Source organism: Hemitrygon akajei, chromosome 10 (assembly GCF_048418815.1).
Source record: "Hemitrygon akajei chromosome 10, sHemAka1.3, whole genome shotgun sequence".
NCBI classification, from domain to species: domain Eukaryota; kingdom Metazoa; phylum Chordata; class Chondrichthyes; order Myliobatiformes; family Dasyatidae; genus Hemitrygon; species Hemitrygon akajei.
The window spans coordinates 141,721,264-141,736,112 of record NC_133133.1 but is presented as its reverse complement, the minus strand read 5'-3'; the positions used below and the strand labels follow the sequence as shown (position 1 = coordinate 141,736,112).

The 14,849-nt window shown below is 38.4% G+C and overlaps 1 protein-coding gene across 3 annotated transcripts in view; it reads right to left on the bottom strand.

Moving 5' to 3' along the window:
• scube1 (signal peptide, CUB domain, EGF-like 1) overlaps window positions 1-14,849 on the bottom strand; it is a 260,941-nt gene that overhangs the window by 62,585 nt on the left and 183,507 nt on the right. For all 3 annotated transcript variants that reach the window (XM_073059144.1, XM_073059146.1, XM_073059145.1), the window contains one exon: window positions 10,633-10,755. In XM_073059144.1, the coding sequence (XP_072915245.1) occupies window positions 10,633-10,755 (123 nt within the window). The remainder of the gene's footprint in view (window positions 1-10,632; window positions 10,756-14,849) is intronic.

Below are 14,849 nucleotides of genomic sequence, written 5' to 3'. Positions count from 1 at the left end.
CCATCATTCAGGGCCCCAAACAGTCCTTCCAGGTGAGGCAACACTTCACTTGTGAGTCTGTTGGGGTAATCTATTGCATCCGGTGCAGCCTCCTCTACATCGGCGAGACCCGACGCAGATTGGGGGACCGCTTCGTCGAGCACCTCTGCTCCGTCCACAACAACAAACAGGATCTCTCGGTTGCCACCCACTTCAACTCTGCTTCACATTCCTATTCGGATATGTCCATACATGGCCTCCTCTACTGCCATGATGAGGCCAAACTCAGGTTGGAGGAGCAACACCTCATCTACCGTCTGGGTAGTCTCCAGCCCCTTGGTATGAACATCGAATTCTCCAACTTCCAGTAATTCCCTACCTCTCCCTTCCCCCATCCCAATTTCACTCTGTCTCCTCTTCTAGCTGCCTATCACCTCTCTCATGATTCTGCCTTCTTCACTACCCATAGTGCTTTCCCCTTAGATTCCTTCTTCACCTCTCCTGCCTATGCCCTCCCTGCTTCCCCTGCCCAACCCCTTGATCTTTCCTCTGATTGGTTTTCCACCCTCCCCCCCACCTTCTTTATGGGGACCCTGCCCCCTCCTTCTTCAGTCCTGACGAAGGGTCTTGGCCCGAAACGTTGACTGCTCATTTCAACAGATGCTGCCCGACCTGCTGAGTTCATCCAGCTTGTTTGTAAGTGTTAGTAATTGGTGGTCATGCTATGTTGGCACTGTAAAGCATAATGACACTTGCGGGCTGACCCCAGTACATCCTTGGAATGTGTCGGTCATTGACACAAATAATGCATTTCATTGTACATATTGTTGATTCGATGTACATGTGATAAATAAAGCTAACTTTTAAAAACCTTAATTGTTTCTCCTGCTAGTCATGATTTCCATCTAACTCCTGCATCTATATCATGACTCAGCAACATCTGATATCTTCCTTGATAAATAGTGCATCCATCACAACAGGTCAACAGCAGATGCCATTTATTGGCTCTTCACTCTGCCCAGGAACATTTGATGCAATGTGCATACATCTGGATGCTCTTCGTTGACTACAGCTTGGCATTCAGTACTATCAACCCCTCAAAACTAATCAATAAGCTCAAGACCTAGGCCTCAATACCCAGTTTTGCAACTGGATCTTTGATTTCCTCGCTTTCAGACCCCTGACAGTTTGAATTGGCAACAACATCTTCTCCACAATCTCCATAAGCTCAGGTGCACCACAAGGCTGTGCGCTTAGGTCCTTGTTCTACTCACTATATACCTATGACTGTGAGGATAAGCACAGCTACAATGCCATATTTAAGTTTGCTGATGACACCACAGTCTTTGGCCTAATTAAAAGGGGTGATGAATCAGCATATAGGAGGGAGATTGAAAATCTGGCTGAGTGGTGCCACAACAACCTCTCACACAATGTCAGTAAGACCAAGGAGCTGATTAATGACTACAGGAGAAGGAAACCAGAGGTCCATGTGCCAGTCCTCATTGGGGGTCAGAGGTGGAAAGGGTCAGCAACTTTAAATTCCTCAGTGTTATTGTTTCAGAGTATTTGTCTTGGGTCCAGCATGTAAGTGCCATTACTAAAAAGCACAGCAGTGCCTCTACCTTCTTAGGAGTTTGTGAAGATTTGGCATGACATCTAAAACTTCAACAAAATTCTATAGACGTACGGTACAGAGTATATAGACTGGTTGCATCATGGTCTAGTAAGGAAACATGAGTGCCTTTAAACAGAAAAGTCTACAAAAATTAGTGGATACAGCCATCATGGTAAAGCCCTCCCCACCACCGAGTTCATCTACATGGAGTGCTGTCATAGGAAAGCTGAATCCATCATCAAGGACCCTCACCATCAGGCTCTTGAACTAAAGGGGATAACTGAACTGTTCCCACAACTGATGGACTCACTTTCAAGGATGCTTCATCTGATGTTCTCAATACTTACTGCTTTTTTTCAATTTTTAATTTTTCTTTTTGTATTTACTGTGAATACCCACATGAAAATGAATCTCTACTTCGATTATAAATTTACCTTGAACTGCACCACCTTTCTCAATTGACTAGTTCTTCTAGAACATTACATAACCAAGCACCCAGTCCTAATCACACTGTAACCATGTGTCCCTAATAACCAGTAGATCATCTTATATTGGTCCCTACATCAGCATATCTAGGCGCAAATAATTATGCGCATTCAAATAAAGAATATTACATTTTGAATTTTAAAAGCTCTTTTTACTTACTCTGGGTTTACTTTTGAGATGCTCACTTCAGCTTACATTTTCTGCCCCTTCCTGTTACACTTTGATTGTTATTTTAACCCTCACTATCCTCGCTGCTGGTCTCAAATTTTCTTCTGATTTATTACACATCCTGTCCTCCCTCCCGCTATTTAGTTTAAAACCTTATCTACAATCCTAGTAATGAAGTTCACCAGGACACTGGTCCCCACGGGGTTCTGGTGAAGCACATTCCAATGAAACAGTTCTTTCCTTTCCTTGGACTAGTGTTCGTGCCTCGTTAATCGGAATGTATTTATTTCATACTGAGCTTTGAGCCGTGTGTCTACTTTTTTTATTCTTATTTGCTCTAATTCTTTCTCCCTCTTGATTTTTTCCACTCTCCACAGATGCTATTTGATCTGAGTATTTTCAGCATTTTTCTTCATTTCAGATATTCCAGTATCTCAGTTTCAGCATTGCTCACTCACTCCCTTTCTCTCGCTCTCTCTCCCTCTTCAACCACTTCTACTTAAACTCCTCTAGACAGATAGGCTATGATTAACAAACCTTCATCATGCTCTTACTGATTTTACTAACAGTCTGTGTGTCACCTGGACAATCTTGTTCTTTACTCTATCACAGATATCCCCTTTGTTCTCTCCACCACCTCTGTGCAACATAATCCATCCTTGGCTTCTTATTTCTCCATTACTAATAAGAGTTACGGTAATTGACTTGAGAAGTTGACTATTTCTCACTCTGCAGATGCTGCCTATCTGTTGATCATCTTCTGTATTTTCAGTATTTTTAAATTCAATTTGTTAAGTAGTTAATGAATCCATTTATCCAATGCCAGCACAAGGAAAGATGGACTTCAGGACAGGGGGACGTTAATGCTGTTAAATTAGTGCTCTGTAATGTGAAGTCATCAGTGAGAGAGTGGAACTCCAAAATCAGCATTCAGCACTGATGCCATGACGTGCCTGCTCTGTTACTGCCAGTGGATGTTGAGTGCATAGCATATTACTGCCTTTGTCAAGAAAATGTTCAGTGTGCTTCATATTAATGGCACATTTTGAAAGCTACAGGACAATTGAGGCATAAAATGCATGGTCACAGTCCAAATTTATTACTTTAAATTCTATATAAGTATTTTTCTTAAGATCAATATTTGAAAGTAGGCTTGTAAAACAAAATCTTTAATCTTATTGACAACTACAGTCAGTGGCCACTTTATTAGGTACATCTGCTCTTTATTGCAAATATCTACTCAGCCAATCATGTTGTAACTACTCAATGATCAACATGCAGACATGATTAACAGGTTCATTTGTAGCTCAGACCAGCCATCAGAATGGGGAAGAAATGTGATTTATGTGACTTTGACTACAGAATGACTGTTGCTGAAAAATGGGGTGGTTTGAATATTTCAGAATCTGCTCATCTCCTGAGATTTTCACACAAAGTAGTCTCTAGTGTATACAGAGAATAGTGCAAAATGCAAAAAAAAAATCCAGTGAGGGGCAGTTCTTTGGTGAAAATGCCTTGTAATGAGAGAGGTCAGAGGAAAATGGCCAGACTGATTCAAACTGACAGTAAGGAGGCAGTAACACATTACAACAGTGGTATGCAGAAGAGCATCTCTGAATGTTCAACACGTCGAACTGTGAAGTGAATGGGCTACAGCAGCAGAAGATCATAAACATACACAAAATGACCACTTTATTAGGTACATTTTCCCCACCCCCTTCTCTTCCCCACTTGGGCCTCTTACTTCTTCTCAATCACCTATCACCTTCCCCTGGTGTCTTTCCTTCTTCCCTTTCTCCCATGGTCCACTTCCTCTACAGCCCTTTTACCTTTTCTGTCCACCTGGCTTCAACTAACATCTTCCAGTTATCCTCCTCCTCCTCCCCCAATCTTTTTATTCTGGTGTCTTCTGCCTTCCTTTCCAGTAATGAGGAAGGGTCTTGGACCAAAACATAAGCTGTTTAATAATTTCCATAGCTGCTGCCTGACCTGCTGAGTTTCTCTAAAATTTTGTGTGTGTTACTTGGGATTTACAGCATCTGCAGAATTTTTTGTGTTTATATACATTTCATCTCTCTTTAAAATATTCTAAAGCTTACACAGCCAATTAACCACCTTTAAAATGAGCTCTCTGCCAGATTTTGTAAACTCTGAGTCCAAAATGGCTGTCCACATCTCCTACAAACACTAACATGTTAACAGGCAGTTAATGGGTTTGCACAATGTTGATTTAGTGATAAAAATTGTCTGAGACAATTCACCTTCAGAACAGTGGTACTGGATAGTTTATAACTACGCCTAGATGCAGGTAGAGTGTTGGTTTAGTGTCATACCTCTGCCTGCTGTCCCTCAGTATAAGAATGGAGAGTGTGAAGAACTTCAGGATATCCTGGTCAAGAAAGATGCTATAGAAATGGACTTTTTTTTGCAATGATGAAATGCGATCAATGTACATTAAAGTCTTTTGGTGTGACAACTTACTTCTGAAAGTATATTCCAAAAATCTCTTTGTAGTTCTGAATGCTCAAGAAAACAATAATTTGGGTGCCTGATTGCTTAAAGAGTAGGCTTTAAAGAAATCACCCTGCAGACAGCAGAGAGAAGCTCAAATGTATATTTTGTATGGTATGGTTTATTATACAAAAAACTGCTGATGCTGGAATATAGAGCAACAAGCAATCTGCTGGAGGAGGTCAGTGGATTGTGCAGCATCTGTGGGAGGGAAAGATATACTGATGTTGTGGGTCCTGATGCGAAGTTTCAACCTGTAATTCCTTTTCTCCGACAGATGCTGTTTGACCTACTGCATTCTTCCAAGCAGAATGCGTTGTGTTTTATATCACTTAGCCGATGATCAAATGCCACTCAGAAAACAAAACTGATACCATACATTCACTGCTCTGTTATAGGCTGTCCTTGTTTATGCTGTAGGATCTCAGAGCCACCTTCAGATATTCTGCACCAGCCTACCCTAAACACTTGTTTAATTCCAAAGGTGATGAATGCTGTATTCTAAAGCATTGGACTTGGGCCATATTTGGGACTGTGAGCCAAAAACATTTATAACATTATTGCACTTGTGGGAGCAATATATAGTTTATATTCCCTCCAGTGATTTCTTGTTTTAGAATCAGAATCAGGTTTATTATTACCGGCATGTGACATGAAATTTGTTAACTTAACAGCAGCAGTTCAATGCAATACATAATCTAGCAGAGAGAAAAAAAATAAAGTAAAATAATAATAATCAATAAACAAATAAATCAATTATGTATATTAAATAGATTTTTTTAAAACGTGCAAAAACATAAATACTGTATATTTTTAAAGAAGTGAGGCTGACAGCCTTTCATGTGACTGGGACAATAATAAATAGAAACCAAAGTTTGTTAATGAAAATGATGGGAGTGATTCATTTGCCTGCAGTGTTAATTACAATTATTAGAATATTCACTTAGATGTGATTAGTGTTTCCTGATCTGGCAGAATATCCCCAGGTCAGCTTATTTTGAATGGGAGTCTTTGGTATTTCTAGATGTTAAATGAAGCATTCGGCTGAGCACAGTGTCCTTATTGTTGTGATTTTCCAGATCACTGACCAACAAGCTGGATTTAAATAAATGGTTAATCTAGCTTGTACCAAACAACTTAAAAGTTAATACTTTCCTTTCTTTTTCCCATCCATATCATTCTTTATACTATGAGTTGGTTACTTATATTCTTTCATGGATGATAGAATTCATTCATATTGATTATAGTTAATACAGGAACTTGATTTTCATACCCTGCAGAAAATTAGGAAATTTTCAGCAATGGCTTCTATTGCCAATCCTCATCTTTAAAAGCCTCATTCCAAGATATCCAAATGTATCCTTTCTTCATCAAAGTATCAATACCATGGACGGTAGCCCATTGAATTGCAAATTAGCTCAAGCAAAAATACTGATTCTTACTTATTCCAAAGAAGTCTAATTTATTTGTTAGCTCAGGTACTATGGGTTTGATTGTCACCTTTAGTGGCTGAAAGAACTATTGTTACCCACCTCCAGCAACCCAATTCAGTGCAGATCTTTGATACAACTTGGAGTTTACATGTTCTCCTTGTGGCCGTGTGAGTTTCCCTTGGCTACTCTGACTTCTTCTCACTTTCCAAAGACGAGTGAATTGTTTGATTCATTGGCTACTTCAAACTGCCCATAGTGTGAGGTGAGGGATAGAATGTGAGGTGAACAGGTTATGGGGAAGATCAGTGGGGAAAAAGGATTGCTTAGAGAATCAACACAGACTTAAAAGAGCAAATGTCCTCTTTCTGTGTTGTAAGGAAGTACAATAAGTTCTCGGCATGAATTATTTAATGTTACATGTAGGAGGAGAAAATAAGGTCAATTATCATAGGTAGTTGTGTGGATTTCATTCCTCGAGGGAGAAAATTTGGGGTTTATTTTTCTTTAAGGATTACTTAAAGTGAAACAATTGAAATGCAAGAGTTGTGAAGCAAAGATTTTCTCTGTACACTAATCCAACAAAACTTTACTGAAGAGGTTTATGCAGAGAAGAAACTTGATAGAGAATATTCACAAGCTCAAAACATTTCAAAGTAATTTACAGCCCAAGCAGGGCCTTTGAAATGTAGTCACTTTGGATTGTAGGAAATGGAGCAATTAATTTAAACAACAAACAGCAATGAGGTAAAGATTTTTTAAAGATGTTATTTGAAGGATAGCAGAAAGAAATCTTCTCCTCTTCAAAACTTCTGTCTACCAGAAAGATAGGGCCATAATGTAAGTCTCAACTGAAAGATAACATGCTGCTTCATTCATTTAGTCAATTTATTAATATATGATGTCAACTAGATTTTCTGCACATCTTCAGTGTGAGCTTTAACCCATGACCTTCTGAATCAAAGGCAGCATAACTTAACCATGGCAAACACACTAAGCCTACATCAAAGAAAAAAGGAAAGAAAATTAGACAGAAAAAATAATAAAGGCATTAAGGAGAAAAGCAAATAGAGGAGATAATGCTAGAAGTACTTATCAAGTCAGGTAGCACTTCTGAGAGAGGACATTTCTGAACATGGGAAAGTTAGAGACAAAGCAAGATGTAACATGGAGAGAAAGGGGGAGAGGAGGGAAAATGGAAAACAGAGAAAGCGAAGGAAGATCTGGGATACAAGAATTGACAGTTGGGCTGCTGGATTGGGTGAAATAACATGGGATAGGTGCTAATAACAAAAGATAGATCTGAAGGAGGCAAGAAAGAGAGAAGAGTATCTAAAATTACCAGCAGATTGATAAAAATAGAGATAAATGCTTGAAGTATGAGATGAAAAAGCTGTAATTGCTGAATACTCAGTTTTGGGAAGCCTTTAGAAAAGGGTCATTCTATTTTGTATTACACCATCATTTAGTTCACCAGGAATATTCGAGGCTCTCAGCTACCTGTCCCTTTAATTCTCTGATCCAGTCTGACCTCACTTCCATTTCTTACCCTAAACAAAACACAATCTGGACTCAAGGATCAAAACGTCATCATCTCGTTCCACATTGTGGCCAAAGGAATCAATAAAAGTCCAATTTTGGATTTCCAGCATTTGTAACTGTTCTCATTCTTTGCTAGTAATGTGGGAGTATTCTTCTTCTAGTATTCCAGACTATCTTGTTATTTGCCAGTGTCTTTACACCCCAGTCACACCCCTCCTCTTTTAATCTCTTCTGTCCTCTACTATATTATCTTCCATTATAATCCTCTTTCCCCATTCTGTACTTGTATTTTCCCCGTTCAGATGGCAGATCATGAACTTAAAGAGAAATGAAAAAGTATTTCCAATACTTTTTCCTTCAGTCAGTTTCACAGCAGTTACAGGATTGTACAGGGAAAGAAAACAAGGCATATAAACAAAATCAGGTAAGAAAATTAGCAACTACAATGGTAAAGGAAGAAAAAATTCAGGTGGCATCAGTCTTGCCATACTATGACAACAGAGAATCCGTTTTGAACAGAATAATCTGTTCAGACTGAAAGGTATATCAGGAAATATCTTGAAAAAATTGCTTAAGTAGCTCAGCATTTAAATATAATCCCATTTTTTAAAAAATTGATTGATTCTTGTAATCAATAAGGAAAACATACAGTAATGGAAGATCTGTGTTTTGCATAATGCTGTGATTCATGGGTGGCAAACTCTCAAATTACCAACAATTATATCATGCAACATATCAGAATCTGGAACTTAAAATCATTTTTATTACTCTATCACTTTGCTGATACAACCCCCTTAGCGCTACCAGCAGAGGAATCAATTTTGTAATCATTAGGACAAGACATGTGTTGTTATCCATGAAAACCTAAGGAGCACATCCAAGTGTTGTAATGGTTTTGAGTTTTATTTTCATTGTTTATGTGAGAACTATGAAAGACAGAATTGTGATCTTATAAACCAGCCCACACTATTTACTATCCTGTGGTACATGAAGGGGAGAGCACAATCCTAAATTAATTTATTTCAGCAATGTATTTATCCATATTTTAATGGATATCTGCCAACCTCAATAAACATATTAAAACGTTGAGCAGGAAATAGCTGAGAGATTAATATCTCACAGTAACCCTCAACTTTGTGAAATGATGTTCACTCATTTAAAACTTGTTGACTGCTTGAAACTAACTTTCATGTTTTAATTGCAAGTTTCCAAAAATGCAATATTAGAGTTAGCACACAATATTTCTAACTATTTGGTCCATTCAGATAGATGAACAAATCTACAGTTGTTTGAAAGTTTCCATTTTCTTAATATTTTTCAAAATGAGTTACAATCAATGAAATACATTTTGAGAAGTGTGTTGACAGGCAAAAATGCTGATACATCTGTGCTCAACTAATCATCTAATCTTTTGTGTTTGTTTTGTAGTGATGTGTGAATAATATTGCCAAGCCACATATTCTTCAAAATTTCCTTTGGGTTATTTATCTGCACCTGGGAGAAAGGCTGGCCACCTTCAGCTGTCATCTCCAATAAATTAGGCTCTCAGTCCTGTGTTGACATATTATCCCAGATTACATGTTTATGATGTAAAGTGGAGCTTGAACCTTTAGCCTTCTGACCTAAAGCTCAACTCTGGTCAAAAATGCTATCATCGAATTGCTTCAAGAGGTGAATTTATATTTGACACACTTAGAACTAGTAACATTAGTACTACCAATAACAACTGTAAACACTAAATAGAACTGAGATGCAGCCAAGCTTATATCAGGCCATTAGTTAAAATTAATAGTCAGATACTTGGCTCCAAACAACGTGAAGATGACTGTTACTTCATCAAGAAATCTGATGCCAAGAATTTTAACATATGAATTCCATCAATTTGTTTGTTTTAGGGTAAAGAAACAGAGCAAAGATCAGCATAAACTCAATGAGTAACTTTGACCCTGAACAGGGACTGACTGCATTTTATTGATGGAGTCAATCCTGCAGTTTTGGTTTGGCTTCTGGAGCCAACAAAAATCTCAGTACAAGCCAACATTAGCCACATGATAAAGTCTCTTGTTTTTGCTCAACAGAATGAATACTGAAGATATTTCTCTCACTCCAAAATGTCCCGGTGAAAGAAAACATCAATTGTATGATTGATATAGCCATTCACAAGAGAAATCCTTCACATACTCATCTTCAAATACATTTCTTGTTTAAAGGCACTAGTGCTTACATGGTTCATTAGCCTGCATTATAGATTTGAATAAACAACTTTCCCTCATAGTATACTGGATTGGTTCATTATTTTTAAAAAGATGCCCTTGTGCATTACTCCTGGAGTTCTAGTGGTAATTGGATCTGGGACTGGGCATCAAGGATGGATTTTGCCATTGCTGGGCAAAATCAGAATAACAATTTCAGCCCATGTCTGCATCCAAACATATGGACACAATCCTGAAAGAGCCTTACTACACTGTTATCAATTGGTGGAGCTTTTAATATGAAAATTATGTTCTGTCAATGGAAATCTGATGGGAAGCACAATAACACCCGAAACCTTATTGCCACATTTCTGCCCCATCATGACAATTAAAGCCAAATTATTTGAAGCTCTCTTGTTAAAATATCAATATAAAAGTCTTCTTTCAATTCAAGACTAAAATAAATCATCAACTTAAATTCTCAAATTAGAATTTATTAATGTTCATGATTGTATTATGCATCTTGATATAACTTATTCAGAAAGACCAAATTGCTGTCATGTTCTTTACAAAGTTTTAGTTTAAGAAAACTAGTGTCATTTGAACATTGGTATCCAGACGTAGATTTACCAACTTGCTTTTATTTTCAGATCAACTTATTTTTTGACTGCAAACAGAGTAGGAAATGAAGTGGATGGAGATTTACCTTGGCAAGATCGCTCATCTGTCAGGAGCTTGTAGCCTTTTCGACAGCTACATTCAAAGCTGCCAACTGTATTCCTGCAGAAATGGTCGCATCCTCCATTATTTATTAAACATTCATCAATATCTGTGAGGAAAGAAAACATAAAAACTCACTACAAAAATTAATAAAGTTTAACGCAGGTGTAAAGACAATGGAGATACTCTGATTAAACTTCTCACTAGTTCATATTATATTGAACAAATAAATTAAAGATCCAATAATATTGCGAGTGCCAGAATATGAGGTTGCTGATTTCAATTGCTCTCCAGATTGGAGAGCACTGAACCACACAATTCAAAAGTCATCATTGTAATGAAGTTTTCAAATCTAGTCATTGCTCATGCAAAATTCAAACTTCTGATAGGAAAATTAACTGGTGCGTCTTTGAACAAACCAAAATGCTGTGAAAATAGCAGATGAGGGAGAAACCATGACAAATACAGCCACATTATCATCATCTGGGGGCCAGTGTTACAGCTCTTTCTACTGTCAAAGGTTTAACATGCACTTTCCAGTTGTATAGTGTATTTTAATGGAATGTTATTACTATGTGACTCAAGGTCTGAAAAACATTTTGCCAAGAATAAAATGTACATGTAACAGCAATATGACGTGTATTGTTAACGCAAGTCTTGGCAAGTCTTTTGCTGATTATATATCTGTGGGCAATAGTTGGCTGATATTCAGATGTGAGGACTACTGAGCTGCGATGTCACAACTTTCTGCCCACATTTAGTACATAAAGAGCTTTGGCAACATTAATGAGATATTTCTGACTGCAAACACCTCATAGACATAGTCTCATGTGAGGAGATAGAAGGAGCAGTCTATGTCAATGGAACAGAAGACCACCCATGGGCCTGGAAATTCAATATCAACTGATAAGTGTGCTTAACTCAAACCTATTTATGCTACAGCTGCTAGAAAATGGTACTCCATTACAATTCTTATAGAATTTTCACTACATTTTTGAGCAAACATTACAGAAGGAAAAGAGGGGAGATGTAGTGGTAACAGAAATCATATAAAGAACAAGTCAGCCCACTCTTAGGTGCAGAATGAAGAGGAATTTAATGATCTTGCTCAAAAAAGAAACTGTAGAGGGCTACTTCCAATGACAATGTCCATCTCCAGAATGCCTAGGTAGAAGAGAAAGTTCACCAAGATTTCAAATGTTAGCATAATCAGATCTGGCATGTGGAAAGTTCTTTGTAAAACGAATGCAATGAGTTGGCACAATCTGGAAGTTACAGCCTGAAGGAATGTTGAGAGCTGGTTTAGTAGTTACTTTTAAAAGAATGTTGTTTAAATATTTGAAGGGAACAAATATTCAGACCCCAGGGGGAAAGAGCAGGAACAGAACAAGTTATTAGCCCAAACAAGGGGTTGACACAGACATGATAGACCAAGTAACAACATTCCATGATGTATGCATCAAAATCAAAGGGGATATGTTGTAAGACTGTTTCATTGCAAAGCTCTTATTAAGAATTTTTCTACCCAAAACTTTAAAATACAAATTAATTGTTTTTAAAAATGAAATGGATACATTAAAAAGACTTAAATGGGGCTTTTTAGGAGAAAAGCAGAGGATCAGGAATAAATGAATAGATGTTGAGAGGTCAGTGTAGTGGGTTAAATGGTCTCCTTTTGGGCTGCTGAATTTTATAGGAGGAATTCATGTGATTTTCTGATCTTTTACTGCAACTTCAGCAAAGTATCAACAGATATCCTAACAAATCTATAGAAATGGCCAACAACAAAAATAATTCTGTGGGTTGGTAATTCACTTGTTCAGTGTTATACTTGTGCGCTATGTGAATGTTCACTACTGCAAATTGTATCCAGGCCCATTATGTGTGGGGTATGCGTGCACCCGGCAGCTTCTGGGCCGTTCTAGTGGCTTCAGATGTTATTGAATGCCTGTTTTTATGTCACATTGCAAAAATTATTGTGTGCATATGGACAACTTGCACCTAAGCATATCTTATCCAGAGGCAAAGAAAAAAATCCTGCCAAAGGCTTTTGGCCCAAAACGTCAACTGTACTTTTTTCCATAGATGCTGCCTGGCCTGTTGAGTTCCTCCAGCATTTTGTGTGTGTTGCAAAGAAGAATTTGCCTTGAACCTTTGCACTGAGGTATTGGATATCTTTTGTATTATTCCTCTAGGTAGGCTTCTTAGTACTCATGCCTTCCATCATTGCTGCTGATGTCCTGAACAGCCCACATTTGAAGAACATAAGAGCATGGGCTCTTAAGGACATCAACAGCTATGGTGCCTCTGCCTCTGAATCTCACTTCTCAAGTTACCAACTCCTCTCTATCATCTAATCATAGACATTGACCAGCCCCTTATCTCCCTTCACATTTCTGCACACAATCACCCCCCCCTCCACCCCCCCCCCCCTATCCATCAATGAGATCTACAGCTTGCCTGTCTTCCACTGCAGTGGTAGAATCATGGTTGAATGATACTTGTTTGCACTTGATGGCATTCACCATCATGTAACAGAATTTTGATGCTGATTGTCTTTGTGAGATACTACCCACACCCCTCAAGCACTCCATTTGAACACTGGTGAACTACCAATCCTTTCTAGACAGCACAGTTGATAGCAGTAGAACTCATAGGTCCAGAGACCCAGGTTCAATCCTCTGCATGTTAAAACATCCTCTACAGGGGTGCCTAACCTGGGGTCCATGGACCCTTGCTTAATGGTGTTGGTCCATGGCATAAAGAAGGTTGGGAACCTCTGCTCTACATGTTCTTACAGTGACTGTGAGAAATTCCTGCTGGTGCTCTGATGTTCTCCCACATCCCAAAGATATGCGTATTGGTACGTAAATTAACCACTGAAAATTGCCCCCAAATGTGGATGAGTGGTAGAATCTGGGGGAAGTTGTGGGGAGATCAAAAAGTGGGATTGATACAGAAGTAGTAAAGATGGATGCCAGATGGTCAGTGCAGAGTAGGTGGGCTGAATGGCCTGTACCTGTGCTCTTTCACTCTGTTGTGCATCTTCATGAAGTAAACCAGTGTCAGTATGGATAGACTGATGAGTCTAAGGATGTGATTTGATGAGAGTTGGATTTGATGTCAATGCCCCTGAAAGGCACCTACAAAACCCTTTACATGGAGTATTTGATGGTACTTGTAGTTATGGTATAAAGTTATTTGTGTTATTCAGTGTAGCATAGATACTAAATGTGGCATCATAAAGGGAATTGAATAAAATTACATCTTAGGTTCCAAGGATCTGTCATTTGACCCCATCAGACCATTTTCCAGCTGTAACCATTAAGCATCCCAGAAACTTATCAGAACCTCTGTTTTACAAACTCAGGGCATAAATTATACACAATTATCAAAATTACTTATTAACTGGTTAGCTAGGCATGGGTGGAAACACAATTTATTCCTTTGTTTAATTTAGAAGTCACTGGGGTGAAAGACTTGTGTCAGAGGTATGGCGATAATCCTTATTTGATTGGTATTCCTTGTCCTGAATGGTGAAGGGATTCCATGTTAGATCCATATCAACGCCTTTTCAGGCACAAAACCAGTCAAGGGCAAAATTGCTAAAGTAATGGGTCAGAGGAGCTGCCCTGATGATTTACAATCAGCAGTGTATTTAACAGTGAACTCATCAATCATAAGCCTTTAAGCAGAAATTGCTGCTTAAAACAGGCAGATAACATCATCTGAAACCAGCTGCTTTTACGAATGGAGAATACGGATTAGAGCATAACTGCATCTGAAGATAATCATGTCATTTCAGTTGTTTGCCATGTGGAGAGCAATTCTGAATATTAAGCTTTAAGTTTGCTTGGCAAGTACCATATTTCAAAGCTACCATGTTAAAAATTTTAAGATAACATCTCCCCCGAAGTTTATTGGTGTACAGAAGGGGAGGTTAGCACAACATTAAGTGTTGGCAGCAGTATAATAGAGAAAGATTGAGCTCGTGAATCACAGCGGCATAAACAGCACAGTAAAGTCACTAGCGGAGATCTGAAGTTAGGCTTTTAGAAGCTAGGGAAGGAGTTTTAAAAAAATCAGAAAGTAGGATGCTGATGGTTATAATCTCAGGATTACTCCAAATGCAAATGAAAGTAGAAAGTACCCTGATTACAGTGTGTGAAGGACAGGATATCAGATTCTAGGAGTCCACTGAGA